The sequence below is a fragment of the Fusarium poae genome, chromosome 4 (assembly GCF_019609905.1).
Source record: "Fusarium poae strain DAOMC 252244 chromosome 4, whole genome shotgun sequence".
Lineage (NCBI taxonomy): Eukaryota > Fungi > Ascomycota > Sordariomycetes > Hypocreales > Nectriaceae > Fusarium > Fusarium poae.
Window position 1 is genome coordinate 2,141,791 of NC_058402.1, and position 19,753 is coordinate 2,161,543.

General features: G+C 46.2%; 6 protein-coding genes across 6 annotated transcripts; 4 read left to right on the forward strand and 2 right to left on the reverse strand.

Annotated features, from left to right (window-relative positions):
- Nucleotides 1-20: 20 nt before the first annotated feature.
- FPOAC1_010777 (uncharacterized protein) lies at nucleotides 21-1,514 on the forward strand (the record flags this gene model as incomplete). The annotated part of the gene is made up of 2 exons (XM_044855166.1): nucleotides 21-68; nucleotides 123-1,514. The coding sequence occupies 2 exons, from the start codon at nucleotides 21-23 to the stop codon at nucleotides 1,512-1,514; spliced, it is 1,440 nt and encodes a 479-aa protein (XP_044702479.1).
- Nucleotides 1,515-3,140: 1,626 nt separating this feature from the next.
- On the forward strand, nucleotides 3,141-7,033 carry FPOAC1_010778 (uncharacterized protein; the record flags this gene model as incomplete). Its single annotated transcript, XM_044855167.1, has 2 exons — nucleotides 3,141-3,252; nucleotides 3,303-7,033. 2 exons carry the CDS (start codon nucleotides 3,141-3,143, stop codon nucleotides 7,031-7,033), a joined length of 3,843 nt encoding a protein of 1,280 aa, XP_044702480.1.
- A 510-nt stretch (nucleotides 7,034-7,543) lies between these two features.
- FPOAC1_010779 (uncharacterized protein) lies at nucleotides 7,544-9,619 on the forward strand (the record flags this gene model as incomplete). The annotated part of the gene is made up of 3 exons (XM_044855168.1): nucleotides 7,544-8,013; nucleotides 8,063-9,392; nucleotides 9,449-9,619. The coding sequence occupies 3 exons, from the start codon at nucleotides 7,544-7,546 to the stop codon at nucleotides 9,617-9,619; spliced, it is 1,971 nt and encodes a 656-aa protein (XP_044702481.1).
- A 127-nt stretch (nucleotides 9,620-9,746) lies between these two features.
- On the reverse strand, nucleotides 9,747-11,087 carry FPOAC1_010780 (uncharacterized protein; the record flags this gene model as incomplete). Its single annotated transcript, XM_044855169.1, has 1 exon — nucleotides 9,747-11,087. The coding sequence occupies one exon, from the start codon at nucleotides 11,085-11,087 to the stop codon at nucleotides 9,747-9,749; it is 1,341 nt and encodes a 446-aa protein (XP_044702482.1).
- A 597-nt stretch (nucleotides 11,088-11,684) lies between these two features.
- On the reverse strand, nucleotides 11,685-13,376 carry FPOAC1_010781 (uncharacterized protein; the record flags this gene model as incomplete). The annotated part of the gene is made up of 3 exons (XM_044855170.1): nucleotides 11,685-12,800; nucleotides 12,953-13,240; nucleotides 13,299-13,376. 3 exons carry the CDS (start codon nucleotides 13,374-13,376, stop codon nucleotides 11,685-11,687), a joined length of 1,482 nt encoding a protein of 493 aa, XP_044702483.1.
- A 5,374-nt stretch (nucleotides 13,377-18,750) lies between these two features.
- On the forward strand, nucleotides 18,751-19,533 carry FPOAC1_010782 (uncharacterized protein; the record flags this gene model as incomplete). The annotated part of the gene is made up of 1 exon (XM_044855171.1): nucleotides 18,751-19,533. The coding sequence occupies one exon, from the start codon at nucleotides 18,751-18,753 to the stop codon at nucleotides 19,531-19,533; it is 783 nt and encodes a 260-aa protein (XP_044702484.1).
- Nucleotides 19,534-19,753: the final 220 nt, after the last annotated feature.

Consider the following 19,753-nt stretch of genomic DNA (forward strand, 5'->3'; position numbering starts at 1 on the left):
GCTTGCCAAGAAGCTTCAATATGGTTCAGCAAGAAAAGCTCTTGAGCTCCTCGCTCGGTGCTCGACCGGTGAGTGAATAGGCCTTCAATTTAACTGTATAAAACTAATTGGAATTCTCGCAGCTATCGTCTGAGGCGACCCGTATCAGGCCAAAAGAGGGAGATGAAGATGACGATGTGGTCTTCGCGAGCAAATATGGCCTGCGAACCATTATGCTCAACCGACAGAAGAAGCTCAACTCTCTCAATTCTTCAATGATCCGAAAGATCGTGCCTAGATTGGTCGAATGGGAAAAGTCAGATCTCGCTAATGTTGTTGTTTTGAAGGGTGCTGGTCCAAAGGCCCTTTGCGCCGGGGGTGACGTCGCCACACTTGCAGAACTCAACCAGGGAGGTGAGGAGGGATGGAAGAAGTCGGCTGCATACTTTGCTCTTGAATACAAACTCGACCACTATATTGCGACATACAAAAAACCCTACATCGCTTTTATGGATGGCATCACCATGGGTGGTGGTGTTGGTCTGAGTGCTCACGCTCCTTTCAGAATCGCAACCGAGAAAACCATCTTCGCCATGCCCGAAACAGGTATCGGATTTTTCCCCGACGTCGGTGCCTCTTTTTTCCTCCCTCGAATGAACGGATCCATCGGAACCTATCTTGCGCTGACCAGCGCCCAACTCCGAGGACCTAACGTCTTCTACGCCGGCATCGCCACGCACTACCTTGACTCGACCAGCTTGCCAGATCTTGAGGCACGCCTGGCTGAATTACGGTTCCAGGACAGCGATACTCTGCCTGAACGCCTGGCACTCATTAACCAGACTCTTGAGGAATTCTGCACAGGTCTTCCTCATGACCAGCCCATACAATTAGCAGGTCAAATTCGCCAGGCGATCGATCGATGCTTCAACAGGCACACGATCAGCGAAATTATTGCTGCCTTGGAAGCAGAGAATGATCCTTCTACTAAGGAGTGGGCGCAGCAGCAACTGAAGGCCCTGCACCAGAAATCACCCACAGCCTTGCATGTAGCTCTCCGCCAGATGCGTATTGGTGGCGAGTGGGATATCGCCGAAACTTTCAAGAGGGAACACCAGATTGCTACCAAGTTCATGCAGCATCCCGATTTTACTGAGGGCGTATCGGCGTTGCTCATCAGGAAGGATGAAGCCATGTGGGATCCCAGGTCTCTTGCGGACATCGGCGGCACCAACGTAGCCAAGCCCTTCTTCGAATACGACTCGACCAAGGAGCTCGAGCTCTTCACCGACCGTACTTACAAGGAGCACCCTTACCAGGAGTTTGGTGTGCCTACAGAAAAGGAGATTGAAAAGGTTCTTTCAAAGGGCACTTGCACTCGGGAAGAGCTAGCCAACAAGATTGTAGCGTCGCGCAGCGGTCGCCAAGGCATCTCTGAAATTGTTGCGGAGATCATCGATCGCAAGACCGTGGTGAACGACAAGGGCAAGGCTGTGTGGGTGAAGGATGAGGTTGCGCCTGGAAGCAAACTGTAATTCTACATATGCTGGCAATTATTTTTTGGAAATTTTGTAAACAATAGAAGTCGTTACGAGATGTAAAATACGTGGTGCGTGTGTTGATAGGTGGAAATGTGATGATATGAAGACAATGTCAATAAATGTTGATGGAATTTGTTGATGACGGTAAAACTTCTTCATGGGTTGACAGATTATCGTGAATGTGTTCATCGGTGAGAAAGCGACGAATAAAACAACGCGGGTGGGGGTGGAGATGAAAACCGCAATATTTGAGATGATGAGACATCAAGCGACCGCTGGAAAGCCTCATGTTTTGGAGAAACATTCAACAGAGGGATTGCTAAGGAGGGGCAGATGAGTACTATGGTAATGGAGGGTAGAGTGGGTATTGGCAACCTACCTACTAAGGGAAAACACCAACTTGAGTTATACAGACGGAGATAACAGCAGAGGGGATAAAGAAAGGAGAAAAGCCAAGTCAAAGCGGGCGTTGGCTCAAAAGAGAGTCATTGAGACTCAGTATCTAGGTAGTTATAGGATGACCTGGTAGCTCGCGTAGGTAGGAAGCCAAAGATGACCTCAGGCTATTGTTGAGAATATAAAAGGGACAGAGTCCCGCCACATGAAGAGTTTAGAAAGAGAGACAAGACATCTTTCGTTCCCTTCTCTTTTCACTTTCTTGACCGATTTTTCCGTCATCAAAGCCAGGTCGGCAATTGTCAAGTTGGCCAAAGCAAAAGGGTCTGAGAAAAGACTCCAGTTGATGAACAACCAGAAAGATACGTACCGTTTCAGAAGTGCGACAATCAAACAAACAAACTAGAACACCGTCACGTGAGAGTTCAGACACGGAACTTGAGAAACACGGGACGGGCTCCGCGCCGGAATAGGTGGGTCTATCTGCCGTCTACCCCCACCATCGACCGAGAAGTGGGCTACTCTAACTCACGTCACCATATCTGCAGCCACTAAGACCAAAGAAACCCACAGGGGTCTTGGACGGGGTCTTGGACGCATCAACCACTAGAGTGATACGCCGGCCCTCCATCTCTCAGGTACAGGCAATGCAGTGTAGTGCTACCAAGATCTAACACGACCTTGATTACTGCAGCACAATACGACTACACAAGATATTGTGTCTTTTGTATTGTTAAAAATCCTAGGTTTGATACCAATATCTCTTTTTATCTCCAGACATATCCAAGATCTAAATCACCTTGACCATCTTCCCCTTTCCATCTCTCGCTTCTTTTTTTTTTCTTCGCTTCGCGTTGTCTAGCCAGCGCGCATCTAGATCGGCAGGCACTTAAACTCGACCCACCCTGCTTCACGACGCGACTTTTGGCGGTTCAAAGCGCGTCACGAACATGACGCCCGCCACCCGGATTTGAATAGATCACATCACGTCCCGGCCAACGAGTTGAAGCATTGATCCTCCCCACTACGGAGCACTCATCATTGTAATCTCCACTGTTTTACTTCGCATCTCGCTTGCTTGCTTGCTTCTTTCCTTCTCGACTCTCCTCTTGAACCCAGCCCTCTTCGCACACCGAGTACACCATCTTTTAACATATACGAGGTTGATAGCAATTGACGCCTTGACGGCCATCTCTGACCTCTTCCCTCCGGGGAACCATCGCCATGGCATCACAAACACCCAATGCCTCCCAAGGCGGCTGCCATCAGATTGGTCAGATAACGCAGCAAAACAACGAGCTTCATGAATCGGGTGTCCAAGTGAGACCTATGGGTCGTATGCAAAATCACTGCGTTCGGTTGTGGCCTCGCTAACTTGATGTGCAGTCAAGGTGCATTATACCTTCGATAAGGAGGCCAAAATCAATTGCTTGGCTCGATCAGCACAAACACTCTACGTCCAGACAGTTCCCCTCGATGACACTAATTCAATCGGCGTCGTCGACCTACGAGCCTGTTTGCAGGCAGTCACAGAATGCAGCCCCGAACTTTCGAGCCAAGACGGCGAAAGCGACTTCACAATCTACGCACTCGATTACTCGGAACCAGATACTCCTTTAGTCGGTCAAGGCATGTTATCGTGGGCACTGGACTCTATGCGTTGTGACTGGATGGCCCAGCTCCCCAAGATGATCACTGGACGGGTCACCAAAAATGTCCTTGCTGTCTTTGGTGGAGGAAACCGTGAGACACTCGAGGTCAAACTCAAGTTTTCTGCCGCAGGTAGGGTTCTGAGGCCTGAACAGGCCATTGATATGCACCCGATGGATATGCAGCAGATTCCTCTGCAGCCTGTTACATTACAACCAGCAAAGCCTGCTGAAGGTTGCATGACCCCCGGTGCGGAATGGACCTCTTTTATGCAATCAAACCCAAACTTTGGACACACCGGACAAGTGTCACGGGTAGCTTCACCTGCCCTGTCCCAAGTAGGACCAATGTCTAGCATAAACGAAAGAAGAAATTCATTTGTCGGTCAAACCATGGAGCAGGCCAACTCCGGACCAGATATCCAGCGAATAGCCCCTATGCCTGTCACCGGAGCAACCACAACAAACCCAAAATCCAGGCCCTCAAGCAGGAACTCTCGAAAGAAAGCGCCAACGGGTCGGCCCCGTGGTAGACCACGAAAGAAACCTACCGAGGGAAACACATCTGGATACGAAGATGGCACAGAGGGTGAGGATGGTGGTTCAGGGCCTGCTCCAAAAAGGGCCAAGCCAACCAGAGTTGAGAAGGCTGCCCCAAATCCCTTCACTTCTGGTCCGGAATCCCTTCGTGTCACCGCTAGTACCGCTGGCTCACTTCGAAATTTCCGTCCTGTTGCAAGCAATGAAGCGGTGGCCGGGAATCATCTACAGGAAGTTCCCCGAGCTCCTACACCCGTCCCAGATAGAGGACCTATTGGTGGCCCTGCTCAGGGTGGCCCAAAAGGACCGAAGCCTCGGAGGGAGTCATCGATGAGGAAGGAATTAGGTGCTGCTTTGAGCAACCAGATTCCCCCAAGGCCTCTTCGTGCCTTGTCACCAAGTCAAGAGGACGGTCGCTCTCCTGAATCACCTGTCGAAACCCCAACTTTCTCAGAGGACAGCCCTCAAGACATGCGCTCATCTCCTCCATTACCACCGACAGCATCCTTCATGCGATCTAGTCCACCCCCTTCCAGTCCTGTCTTGCCTCCAATGCCGTCACTGCAACGGCAAACATCGAGTTTCATGGACAATGAGACCGACGATTTATTTGATGAACCTATTTTACAACCAGCCAAAGAGAGCCAGTTCCGCCAGCACAGACCTCAGCAAGTGATGGAAGACATTGACAGCACTGGGATCCCAACTCAAGTTTTTCGTATCCAGGATGGCCCTGACGGTCAGGGCCTCGTCCACATCCAGAATTTCAACACACCTCAACCAACGTCGACCCCCGCTGGCCCTCCTCCATCGGAACCTGTTACGGCAAAGAAGATTCCTAAACCTCGACCGGCTCGAAACCCTCCTCAAAAACGACCTTCAACCCAACCCCAGCCTCCAACGCTCGCTCCAACGCCCCCTCCTACCACAGACGCTCCCGAGAAGAACAGCCCAGCACCTGTGTCTGCATCCTCGCCAGCAACTGTGACTCAACCTCAAACCGAGCAGCCGGCTCGGCCTGTGGGAGAGGATGCACTTTTTGAATTAGTGCGCGCGGTCTCAAGTTCTTCTGAGCCTATCACTTCAACCGATACTAACCAATCTACTCAAGGATCCTTATCTTCTTCAAAATCAAGTGCTGGCAATGCCAGACCCAAGTCACGAGCACCGCGACAGCTCGGTCGCTCACAGTCTGTGGGAGTCTTAGCTTTGCCTGCTGTGCCAGCCAGCGAGCCTCTTGGGCCATCCTCGCTCTCCCAGTCCATGACTGTTGAGCCTCGTGCTTCAACAGAGATTCCAGATTGCCTTCGCCGCTCCAAAGCGGTTAGCATTCACGCAATGGCTTCTGCCAGTGACCCTATCGGGCCATCAGAGACATCTCTGGTCACCAATCTTCTGCCTACTCTCCCGGAGGCTACTTTCCCGCAGAGCGACTTCCCTCCAATGCCCTCGTCTCCCCCTTACAAGTCCAACAAGAACCAAGTGAAGAAGCATTCGATCAAACAACGACTTGAGTCAGCAATTGCAGCTGGCGAAATGCCTCCGTTCTGTACCAACTGCGGCGCAATTGAAACTCCTACTTGGCGCAAGATTTGGGTCCAGGAACATGACGGAATTCCAGAGTATGTGGAATATTCAGAAAAGCCCGGGAGAGTTACCGCCATTGAAATCCTGAAACGCGATGAGGACAAAAAGCCCTTATCTCATCGGCTTATCAAGAAAACACTTGGCTTTGACGACGATCGCAGCAAATGGTCGGAAAAGCTCCTCTGCAATCCATGCGGTATCTGGATTGCCAAATATCACAACCACCGACCTCAAGACAAATGGGATAATGCCTTTGGGCATCTGGGACAAAGTCGAAAGAAGCGATCGTCTGCAGGCCCTGATTCGCAGGCGAAACGATCTCGTACTAAGAGTACATCTGTGTCTGCTCCTGCTCTCACCTCACAAGTGTATCCTGCTACAGATCCCCTTGCCCCAATCCAACAATCATCTCCTAAGCAGTTTGATGTCGGCTCGATGGAAACAGAGGTCAATGGGGATGTGGTCATGGGCAGTATGCTTAACTTGTTGGCGGATGATGGACGGCATGTTAAGGACATGAGCCACTCAGTTCCGGGGTCAACGCATTCCAGAGTTTCTAGGGGTACTGGAACAGCCGAAAGCCCGATCGAAATGGACCTTGATGAGGAGCTCGGATGCACGCGACGCCTACTTTTCCCTTCTCCGCGTAAGGAGGGGGCACAAAAGACTTTGGGAGAATTGAACGTAAACACGGCCAAGATAAACGACGGCCGACACAATAAGGAAGCTGTTGGCAAAGAAAACATGACATTCGAGACTTACAACGGTGGACATCTTGATGATGATATCGAGGCGCTGTTTAACAGCCCTGCTCGCCCTTCCACACCGCCACCCAAATCCAAGATTGACACGGACTCAGCACTGTTTAAGACACCGACTCGTCCGACGCCCAGTCACCGTCCCATAACACGGAGCGTATCACGGAGCGTTTCACGTTCTCTTCGATCAGTGAGAGATATGTTGTCTCCTAGTCAACAAGCGCTACTGCAACGAACGCCAACCAAAAGCCCTGCGAGCGTTAGGCGCAGCCCGCGGCTGAACCTTGAAAACAAACTCGATAACGTTCTCGACACTCCCTTGAGCAGAACTATCACACAATTACTATCCGAACCGAACTTTGATTTGAACAGCACAAACTTTGACTTTTCCAGTCTCCCATTACTCGAGGCGGACCCTTCCAGCTTGCTCGAGTTTGGCAACTTCCTCGGCGTCGATAGCATGACACAAAGTTCCCCAACAAAAGATAGCCCCATGTCTTTCTCGTATGGAGGTTCGGATAATGTCTGGGCTGAATGGGGTAGTACTGAAAAGGACAAGACCACAGCCGAGAAGGAAAAGTAACAGCAGTTTTATGAAAGCGTGTTTTGAGTGTTTTTACAGCTCTGTTGGTCAACAGGTACACCATGAGCATGACGGAACTGGATGTTTGATTTGAACAAGTAGACGGCGTTTGGTGGATTTATAAAGATACGGAAGCGACAGCGATTGCTGTTCCGATTACGGACACGATACGATACCTTGGTAGTTTAGAAGCGATTTTCAGGGGAATGGTGCAATAAATGGTTAATAAAACTATATGACTTGATTATGTTGTGGTTGACTCTAAAAACCGATTGTATAACAATCTACTAATGACCCGACTTGCACTGTGATCTTATCGCCCACCCACTTAACGCGCTCGGAATTTCAGTTACCTGTGATACGACGCGTCTACTCGCGCCCACTTTCAGGCCCCTCCAAACATTCTAACCAGCTCAAGACGATCTTCTTCAACGCAAGATACGACACTATATTGTGTCAAAATCACACTCCGTTACCGTTCACCTCCCACTATATCTATTGTCGCCCAAAATGGCCGACGCCGAAATCCAAGACCGCTTCTCCCCCAACAAGCCGCTTGAGCCTGATGTCCTCAGCGAGCTGGAGTCCATCATGCGCCTGCACGGCTTGTCAGCCGAGGATCTCTTCTTCAAGTGGGAGTCGTATTGCATAAAGCTCGATATCGATGCTCAAGATTTGAATCTTGAGACTCTACGCAATCTGAAGCAGAGTATCCAGGACGAGCTCGAAAACAGCCACCGAAAAGTTCAGGTCAAGACGGAAAGGAAGGTTGCCAGTGCGCCCAGGGGCGGAAACAAGGGCGGAGATGTCTTTGGCATGCTCGATGGGCTTGTTCCTAGTACACCAGCTTCTGGGTCCAAGTTGAATCGAGGTGCTTCGGGAGGAAGTGCGATCAAGAAGAAGCCGGATACACCAAAAGGGTCAACGAGCTCACCGGCGAAGGGGATGAACGATCAGCTTAAATCCCTAAATGGTCTCCCGTACGTTCACAAACCTCCTTTTTGCACACAATATACTAACTAAACATAGACCTACATCCTTTAGCGATCGAGCCAACCCAGGAGAGGCTATAGAGATCCTCAACGACCGCCTCAATGCAGCCGAACCACCAATTGCGCCCTTCTCCGAGCCTCGAGTGAAACTCACAGCCGCCTCAGACCAGAAGAAGCTGGGATACAAGCCATTGGCTATGAAGCTTTCCGAAGCCAGTGAAATCCTTGACGATCGGATTGATAACTTTATGGCCCTTGTCCAGCAACATCACAAGATTGATGAGAGCGAGTTTGGAAGTGCTGCAGCGCAAAGCACTACTGAAGTTGTCGCTGTTGGACGGATTGCATCTGATTCACAAGAGGGTAAGCTCAATGCTGCATCGATGGTACTGGAGACTTCAAGACGGACAGGAATGGGCTTGCGAGTGCCTTTGAAGATGGACAGCATTCGCTCGTGGAGCTTCTTCCCTGGTCAGATCGTTGCTTTCCGAGGAACCAATGCCTCTGGAAACGAGTTCTTCGTCAAGGAGATTCTTGATATGCCTCTCCTTCCCAGCGCTGCCTCTTCAAATTCTGCGCTCGAAGCCCATCGCGAAAAGTTCCGAGGTGGCCCAGATGCTATGGAAGAGGATTCAGAACCTGCGCCTTTGAACATTCTATATGCTTCTGGTCCGTACACAGCAGACGACAATCTTGACTTCGAGCCTCTTCATGCGCTTTGCAGCCAAGCAGCCGATACTTATGCAGATGCTCTTGTCCTCACAGGACCTTTTCTCGATATCGACCACCCTCTCATTGCGACTGGTGATTTCGATCTTCCTGAAGAGGCAAACTTTGACCCTGACACGGCTACTATGTCGACTGTGTTCAAGTACCTGGTTGCCCCTGCTTTCAACCGTCTAGCGTCCTCGAATCCTCAAATCACCATTGTCCTCGTTCCTTCAGTTCGAGATGTCCTGTCGAAACACGTCTCCTGGCCTCAAGATACCATCCCTCGTAAGGAACTCGGCCTCCCCAAAGCTGTCCGCATCGTCACAAACCCTATGACTTTGTCCATCAACGAAGTCGTGCTTGGTATTTCATCACAGGATATCCTGTCTCAACTACGGTCAGAGGAGGTTGTATCCCGCGGCGGACCGCAGCCCGGTACAGATCTTATGGGCCGCTTGTGCCGATATCTTGTTGAGCAGCGACACTATTTCCCCCTGTTCCCCCCTACAGATCGTTCCAAGCTCCCCAAGACCGGCACAGAAGACGGTGTGGCTACTGGTGCCGTCCTAGATCTGAGCTATCTTGAGCTAGGCGAAATGGTGAATGTCAGGCCAGATGTGATGGTTGTGCCTAGCTTGCTACCTCCTTTTGCAAAGGTATGACATGATGACTGTATTCGATCTCCAAGTTTATCTTACTAACTGTACCATAGGTCGTTGAAAGTGTCCTGCTCATTAACCCTGGTTATCTGTCAAAGCGTCGCGGCGCTGGTACCTACGCACGCATGACATTATATCCTCCAGCGGTGTCTAGTGGAAGTGGCGATGTGATGACGAGTCACCAGATATTCGAACGTGCCCGTGTTGAGATTGTCAGGATATAGAGTGGGGTAGACAAGTACAAAGCTATGAGTAATATAACGAGATATGTAAAAGAGAAATCAAACCAGAGGCACAAATAGTTGTGATTGGGGGTATTATTAATAGTATATTAAGACCAGGCCATGGTGTCTACCTGTCGTCCATCCTACGTCTCTTGTCACTGTCGTAACGCTCATCATCGCGCGATGTACTTCTCTTGCGACGTCGGTAATCGTCTCTATCTCTATCGTGCCGCGGTGATCTTGACCTTGACCGCGATCTGGGTCGACTGTGTCTGTCATCTCTGTGCCGTCGGTCATCCCTCTTCCGGTCGCCAAGAGGAATGGCATTTGCGCCGCCAGCGCTCCGTTCATCGCGACGGAACCGATCGTCGTCTGGCCTGAAACGGTCGTCGTCTTCATAACGTCCACCTCCTCTCCTTCTGCCATCTCCAATATCTCCCCATCGACCTGTATCTTCAGTGCGCATATCCTTGTATTTTGTCCCACCCTTGCGTCCCAGCTTGGACATGTCGCGAAGCTGCAAATATTCTGGAAGGGCTTCCCGATTCCGTACGTCGTCTTGGATGCGGCTGCCCATTATATCTCGCTTGTCCAAGCCAGCTTCCTTCATTTCTTCCTGGTAGAAGGCACCTTTGTGCAGATAGCGTTGCTTGAAGGCCATCGTACCTTTGCCCTCCTTCTCCTCCTTTTGTTTCGCCAAGAATTCTTCGTCTTCGGCTTGTCGCTCTTCTTCTGTTAGGTTTCTTCGGCGCTCGACTTCCGCGAGTTCCTTTTCACGCTCTTCGATGACAGCGCGCGCACGCTTCAAGCGCTTGAGTTCGCGGACGCGCCAGGCTGCTTCTTCAGCCTCCGGGTCCAGCCCGTCTGTTGTGTCCACATCTGAGGCTTCGGCATCGTCATCTATCCAGTGTGTTTTGCCTGCTGCGCGCGCGGCAAGGTCTTTCTTGATCTGCTCTTCTACTAGCTCGTCGGCAGCTTTCTTGCGGGCCTCTTCCTCGGCTTGTCGTGCTTCTTCCGCCTCCTGCTCGGGGTCCTTGCCGTTTCCTCTTTTGTTTTTCGGTACGAACTTCAGTTGCATCATCTTTCTCCGTGGTGCTTCGTCCTCACTGCTCTCCTCCTCTGATTCGCTTTCCTCCTCATCATCGTCGTCTTCTTCCTCCTCGCTCTCTTCCTCTTCCTCTGTCACGAAACCCTCCTCGACAGCCAAACGCTCTGCCTTCTCTTTCGCGATTCTTCGTTCCTCAGCAGCCTGTGCTTCTTTTCTTCGCGCATCGAGGTCGACCTTCCCCAAGTTACTGGATGATATTTTCCCAGCGCTGGCCGCTTTTGGTGGTGGAGGGAGGGCTGGCTCAGTGGGCTCTTCATTTTCGCTGGCGTCAGAGTCGGAATCGGACTCTACACCCGTGGGTTTACCAGCACGATATCGCGCTGGCTTCGCCGGGTTCGCTGTCATACGTTTGGGCGGCATTGTGGTGAAAAAGAAAAAAAGAAAGAAAAAAGATAACAGAAAGTGAGGATGAGAACGCGATGCTCTTGACGTTGAAGAAAGGCTGGTAAAGATATAACAGTGGGGCCTGGCCGATAAGCTTATCGGGCAAGCTACCCTGTAAGTTGCTGAATAACCTGAAAATATTCAAACAAAGTCCCCAATTTGACGGGTTCGTGGTTATTCGATTACTACTTGATAGATTCTGTGTATCCAGTCCCTTTGATAAGGTATGAACAACTTAATAAGTCGTGGGGTGTAATTGTCGAGCTTCAAAAGCACACCCTAGGTAACCCACATGCCGAGTTGTCTATGACTGTAGTAAATGGAAGTGACCCGAATGTAAGGATAAGCGTAATCTATCCAGGAGTTATGGTGTACAAACATACGAAAGTAAAACTAAAAGTGACGGACTATAGATCTATGTGTTACCCCCTAGTTATAAGGGCTCTCACAATCATCTTTCTTTAATAATTGTAAGCCATGATGGCGTGTGGTCTATCTCTAGTCTAGTAATCAAAGAACATACCCCAGTTCCCCACCTCTTTATCCCAATCATCATCTTATTCTATGATTTATCTACTCGCATCCAACTTCCTCGAGACCCTTGACAAGACCTTCGACGGTTCCTGTCAAGGTCTGACAGTTGACCACAACGCGGAAGAAGCTGCCCTTGGGTCCCGGTGCATAATCAACCATGTATCCTCTAAGAATCATCTTCTCAACCATTGTCTTAGTTCGGAGGGTGTTCTCCTCCTTGTTGTCGGACAGGACTCCTCCAGGGGTGTTGTAAAAGCAGATTTGTAAACAGGGAGGAGGATCTTGCGATACAAGGACAAAGTTGTCGCTTTGCTTGATGAGGTTGGCTAGGTAAGCAGCCTGCTCGAATGCGTGATCGATTTGCTTCTCAAAACCGGCCGCACCGTAGTAGATCCAGGCCAACGCGAGCTTGAGACTGTCGCCACGACGGCCACACTGCAGTGTCAGATCTGCAATATCCCAGAAGTCACCGCCGTCGTTAGTATGGAACAAGTAGCCAGCAGCGGTGCTGTTGGCCTTGTTGAAAATGCTCATGTCGGGGCCCAGGAGGAACGAACAGGTGACAGGGACGTTCATCATCTTGTGAGGGTTTACCGTCAGCGAATCAGCAAGATGGGCTCCGTTAAGCTTATACTTGTGCTTTGAGGAGAAGATAGCCGGGCCACCCCAGCTAGCATCGATATGCATCCAGAGACCAAACTCCTTGCAAATTTTGGAGATCTCCTCGAAAGGCTCATATGAGCCCATAACAGTGGTTCCTGCTGTAGAGTTGACATAAAGGGGTGTCTTGCCCTCGGACTTGGCCTTGAGAACCAACTCTCTAAGAGCCTCAGGCTTCATACATCCGACCTCGTTCACAGGAACAGGCCAAACGCTGTTGGAGCCCATACCGCAGATCATGGCACTTTTTTCAACCGAGTAGTGGCCGTGCGCACTTGTAAAGACAACAAAATCATGCTTGCCGTTGCCCTCAGTTCTGCACTCCGGGAACAAAGTGTTGCGGGCAACTACGAGGGAAGTCAGGTTTGAAGAGCTTCCGCCCTGGCAGGAGATACCACCCGCTCGTGCTCCGGTGAAGCCAAACAAATGAGCTAGCGTCTTTGCTGTTGTCTTCTCAATGATGGTGAGAGCAGGGGAGACTTGGAAAACATGCAGCTAGACGGCGTTAGTTGTTTGTTTTGGGAAGCGGGCGTTGACGACTTGCATTGGTGTTGAGGACGGACAGAACCATGTCTGACACCACACCAACCTAATATCTTGATAAGTATGTATTTTATGTAACAAAATTGATTGAAGGTGACGCCTACTGCATTCGTGCTTGCATAAAGCTTATCGAGGAAGCCTTGATCCCAAGTATTGACACTGTTCTTTAGGACTTGTTGAATGATATCCAACAGACCATCTTTGCCTTGTCCATGGTTCGGTAAAGAGAATTTGAGGCGCTGGGCAAGCTGCTCAGGTTTTTGAAAGTCCACCAAGACATTGTCTTTTACCCCGGATGAGTCGGGTGTAATGTCACCAGTAGCACGGTCTGCAGCAGCATCATCGGCGGCCTTAATGTAAGGCACGATGAGACCACGAACGGCGTTGATAAGCTGCAAGTGCAACGTCAGCGGCCAATCAAGTCTGATGGTTTGAGTATGTTTGTCTCACATCGTCTACTTCTTCAGCCCTATGGAGGGTGGTTGTGGTCATGGAGGGGTTCCCATTGCGGCCGTTGGTCACAGTCATGGCGGCTAAGTTTAGGCGTGGGAAGAAAAAAGTAACGAATAAGAAAAACCTTTGCAAAAACACTATGCTCGCAAGGTTTTCTGATATATATGCGGTACTTTCTTTATACAGGTCAGATTTGAATTGAGATGATAAGAAACATAAAATGGCCGAGTCATCTAAAACTTTGCGACTCGGAAAGGAAAGCCATAGTTCCTTCTCATGTCTCGTGACTCGAGGGAGTTATTGCGTATTTCTGGGGAAAGAGCCAATTGGTTCTACCGAGTCTTTTCCGGAAGGTTAAGTCTATCAACGACAAGACAAGCCTCTACTGACAGTTTGAGTCTCGACAATACAGACCTACCTGAGTTAACATTCGTGTCCAAGCATAGGAGATAATTGAACTTTGGTGAAGGTACAGGGTAGATAGTGACCAGGCTATTGGATGGACGAAATAGGTCTTGGCTGAAATCTTCAACGCTTTCAGGGTCTCATCAGCTCAACTGAAACAGTGATTCAAACCTAACCCTTGCACAATTTCTTTTCTCCTAACCTCGACGATCATGATCGTACTGCAGCCCTGTTCATCTTTGAATCCTGAACCTCAGACGCGTCTTGACTGTTGATCGCGCCATGTTCGAGAACCGTTGCGTATCTGTTCGAGACTGGCTGATTTCCACATGGGAATAAGGATAACAAAAAAGAAACAAAAAAAAACAAAAAAGTCTCAGATCTTATGTCTGAGACCCGAAGATCACGAGGTCCGTGAAGACTATTGCTAATCCTCGCGAATTTTCTGTCCAGTCAACGACGTTACTGTGGACTCGGACTCGGACAGGAGATAGAGCAGCTCAGTTCGTCCGCACTGGCACTAATGTAACTGAGACAATGTCCAAGTTGTGGTAAGAAAGAAAGAAAAAACGATGGCTCGAGCCTTTCATAGTGCACATGCGATTACTTGTTTATTGCTTACACAGAGTAACCGAAACCTTACATAACCTACAAAACCTTCCTTTAACCTAGAACCTATAAAATTACTTAACTGACCCTTTCTAATTAAACCCTATATATTAATTTCCTGTTTTTATAGTAATATCTTAATTATTACTATAGCCTCTTACTATATATCTTTAAGCTAGATTATATATAATTTATCTTTTAAGGCCTTTAAGAATTCTTTTTATTAATAAAATAGATATTTATTATTATTAAAGGCCTTATTTAAGGTTTTAAAAGCTTTTTTTTTAATTTTTAATTAATTAATTAATATTTTTTTTTAACTTTTTTAATTAAATTAATAAATTTAATTAGCTTAATTAAATAATAATTAAAAAAAGCTATTTTAATTAATTAATTAATATTAAACTTATTAATATTTATTATAGCTTTTATTTCTATATAAATATTATTATTCCCCTATTAAAAATATTATTTAAATTACTATAGTTATATTATATTTAAGTTAATAGAAAGAAAGTAAATTATATAACTTTATTAATTTAACTATAATATAAGCTTTTATTTAGTTTTTTTAAACTTTATATTAAACTCTTTTATATATATATAAATTTCTTTATTATAACTTTAACTTTAATAGAGTTTCTTTAATTAGGCCTTTATAATTAAATTTATAAAAAAGCTATTATTATTAAATATATTAAAATATTATAATTATTATAATAAGAAGCCTTATCTCTATTAACTATATTAAATAGTATAATTTATTAAAGAATATAATCTCTTTAGAGTTACTTTTTAAATTATAATAATACTTATTAAATAAGTCTTCTTTCTTTATAACTCTATATATATTATATATAGAGATCTAAAGAAATAAAAAAAGATATAAAAGTCTATAGCTAAATATTATTAATATTACTTTATTTTTTACCTTAATTAATTAATTCTAGTTTATTAAGATATACTTTAATAAAATTATTAAACTATATAGCTTATTAAGAGTTAATTAATTAACTTAATCTAAAGCCTTAAAGATTAAATAGTAATTTTAACCTTATTAATTTAGGCAATTATATAATATAATAATATAATATAATAATATTTTAATTATAATTAAATTAACTTAATATACTATATATTAAAAGTAGAATATCTTATTTAATTATTTAATTATTTTTTATTATAATTATTATATTAAATAAAAATAAAGAAAAATAACTATATTATCTTAAATTCTTTTTATATATTTATTTTAATATTAAGTTTTTATTAAATCTTATTAAATTATATAGCCTTATAGCTTTATTACCTTTTTTATTATTCCTTTTTATTATTCTTATATTAAGTTTATTAAGAAAGTTATTTCTCTCTTAAGTTATATTAACTTTTAAAGACTAGCTTAATAGCTATATAATTAAATATTATTATTATTTATAGCTATATTAATAATTAAATAAATAATATAATTAAAATAAATTAATTTCTATTTATAATAATAATAATAATAAGACTTTTATAAACTCTTATATATAGGCTTTAATTTATTTATTATTTTATTATTATAATTAAGATTAATTAATAATAAAAAATAAAATAAAATAAATTAAATAAATTAATTAATAAATAAATATTTAATTTTTTATATTTAAAGGGTTTAAAAGTAATCTTTTAATATCTTTATATTAAAAGAAAGATAAATAGGTTATATAGTAAGTATTACTTTTATATTTATATAAGATTAAGGTTACTTTAAGAGCCCTATTTTTTATAATAAAGCTGCATCTATCGATTTTATATTAGACTTCGAGGGATACCTATATCAATTTCATAGTGCACGGTAGAGCAAACTCAAGCTGACCTGACCTGATGTGATAAATTATATATTGATCCATTGTGTTTTGTCCGTGCGCCGAACTCAATTGGATTTAGTTATGCTATGGGCAGAATAAGAACCGAAAGTTTGTTAATAGAGTTATGCAACAAGACTACTAAGGTGCTAAGATATGGATGTTTGGGGGTTAACAATTAGATACTCTAGTATCTATGAGTGCGGGGGAAATACCTCTGCCTAGGTAGGTAGGTACCTAAATATTACATAGCATGATGAGTCTGTAAGGTGAAAATGGAATGCCTGGGGGAACATATACCATAATGGAAGTTCAAATTGTCATCTGGCAAGGATCAAGTTATCACTTGCACCACATCAATTGTGATATTCAATCACATCGGTTGCATCAAGGACATGGATATTAAAGCCAACAGGAACCCAAGCTACGGCCGATTGCGGAGAAGGATTAGATGAGATGAAATAAAGAGGTTGTATTGGGGGATGGCTGCATGCCGCTCTTCCGTTACATTGCACATGCATAGATACTGTGGCTTACTTTTCCTCTTCTCTTCATATATGCATAATCATCCTTTTTCAGGCTTTAATTCTGGTCGTCGTAGGCTTGGCTTGCGAGCTTGTCACTTGATATTGAGGTGCATGTGCAGGCTCTCTCCACATGGGCTGCAACTCCCAGGTTTGGAGACGGGCTTCAAGCGAGGAAAATCTCTGCCTTGATCGGTAGATTTTACCTTTTTCTCTCCTAGACCCCGGACAAGCAAAGAAGATAAGGCCTCTCGCCTTTCCTTGCGGACCTTGCGGACCTCGCGAACCTCGGGCTTGTTATCAACGGAAAGCTTATTGAGGATCAGCACAACCATTGGATAAACAGGGGCTTCACTTATACGATGGGGTGACGCGTTGAGAGAAGAGAATAGAAGCTTGAAGGAGGCTGTGAAAGTGAAAGTAAAAGTGAAAGAGTGAGTGAGAGAGAGTGTCTGCTTGCCCCTGATTTCTGTTGACAGCCATCCCATCCATCCCTTGTCGCTTCTCGGTTACCTCCATCGCACATCACCGCATACCAGCTTTTCGGGATGGAGCGCAGCCACTGACTTTGAGTACGATGCTACCTAACCTAACTGTATTGTCAAAGATGGCCAATTGGGTATCCATATGTACTGGTAATCTATACTGGTATTTTAATCTCATGTCAAATTCTAGCCTCCATAAGAAGCAGGTATATGTCACCTCTATGTTCATCTGCAGATCACATAATGATCCGTTCACCGGAGACAGATGGCAAATCTAAAATTAATGCTAATGCGTGATGCCCAAATCAAGACACCATATTTATGCATCCATTTGGGTACACTTTTTTTTTCCTTTTCTTCACCTTTTTTTACCTTTTACCCCTGCGCCTCGGACTAAACTAAAGGCGCCACAAACGTCTTCAATCCCTGCCGCGTCCCATCTCTACCCAAGCTTTGAGTCCCGTTCATAGGTACCTGTAGGTGTGTAGTGGTGCAGGTACCAACTTTTCTGTTAGTCCATGCCCAGGCAGCCTCTAGTTATACGGTACGCTAGCTACAGCGCAGTACCGTACGCTAACCCTGCTAGCTTGCCTGTCTGCCTCCACTATCCAAAGGCTTGCTTGCCTTGAACTTGACCGCGGCACCTTCAGCCGTTATCCCGCTACCAGGGTGAAACCATGGCTGTATCTTGAAAGAGAACCGAGAGAGCTTGCAGAAGAAAGAGGGAAAAAGAAACAAGAACAAACTCTTCGCTTCAATTTCCCTTTTGTCATTTCTCTTTGTTCTCTCTTCCAGTCATCCTTTGTCTCTCTATTGTGTCATTCCTTTTTCACTACCCCCCCTTTGTACCTACCATAAGCTACCAGCTTCCTTTCCCTACCAAACTCCTCTTCAACAAGACGGACAAAAAAGACGACGACAAAAGGGAGAATAAAAATTGTTTGCTTTTGCGCCGGGTCATCAACCAATTCGTCCACACATTCGTCATCCTTTTCCCACCCTCCACTGGATTGAACTGTCTTAGAAACCAAAAGCCCCTCTTTCTTCCACTCATTCAAACTCTTTGCATCCTTTTGCAATTATCTGGCCAGAAACTCGGACCTCAGAGCTATCTTACCACATCACATAACATCATACTGCATAACGCTACGATCCAGCATCGATCCTTACTTTCATATTATATTATATCCAATCATTACATACACAAACCTGACGCCTCGCTGCCCATTTTTGCGAACCAACACGACGACGACTATCACGATCCACCACGATACGAGACAAACTCAGGGTCTAGATCTGCACAACGTTGCCCACTACGATATCCAAGAAAAAAGCTACCTGGATTTATACACCACCGCAATACAAAGCCCTCAGCGACGCGCCCGTTTCTAGAGAGCTCCGTCTCTTAGCTCCCCCCATACCCGTTTTATTTTTGTACCTATTACGACAATCCATAGCTCGAACTGTGCAACAACCAATTGCGCAACCAGCTAGCTACCTCTCTTTTCTATAGCACACACACACACACACAAACTCACCAACCGATCGCTTTCGCAAGCGACATAGCACATTACTCGACATGACGGCTCCGATACAAACACCTGTCCCTATATCCATCACCATCTGCGGCGACGGCGGGTGTGGTAAATCCTCCATTACATTGCGACTCGTCCGCTCTCAATGGACATCAGACTATGACCCAACTATTGAGGACTCATACAGTGTGACGCGCCGCATAGATGGAGTTACTTACCACCTCGCCCTTACCGACACGGCTGGCCAGGAGGAGTACCGAGGCATGTGGGCGTCGTCCAACCTTGGTGCTGACGCTTTCCTGCTCGTCTACGACATCACTTCCAAAGACTCACTCGACGCCCTTCAGCACTTCAACGAGCTTATCGATATGGAGGCCGAGACCCGCCTCGACAACGCTGACCGCGCACGCCGCGCAGGTCTAAAATCTGGCCACGACACCCGTTCGCGCACCATCCCTCCAGTTAAGCTTGTCGCCGGCAACAAGTGCGATTTGCAAGAGAGCAGGCAGGTCCCCGCCGCTCAAGGTCTTGAGTGGGCGCGCAAACGTGGCTGCGGTTTCATGGAAACCAGTGCGCGTCTAGAGGTCAACATCGAGGAAACGTTTGCGCTCGTTGTGCGCCGCGTGGTTGAGGCACGACGACTCGCCAACACAGGCAACGACTCAGCACGTTCGAACGCGCGTGGTATGACTAAGCCGTTAACGCCACTGCCAACTGATAGCGAGAATGAGAAGCGTGCTGTGGGAGTACGAGGGCCGACCTTGCAGGATGATCATCTTGGAGGGAAAAAGGAAGGTGGCTTCTGGAAGAGTCTGCGGTGTTGGTAAACAGGACTGGCCAAATACAGGGTATGGATGGACAAGGGAGAACAAAAATCATGGGGGAAGGAAAAGAGGCTTTGTGCGTCATTGTTGGGAGGGATCTTTCAAAGGGTTCAAAATCATCATATACCAGGGATACCTCGGCGTCTAGGCGAAGGGCTTGGGATTTTTTTCGTCAATTTTTGGTTTTAAAACAGATGCGTTCTGTTCGGGGAAGGGAGGGATA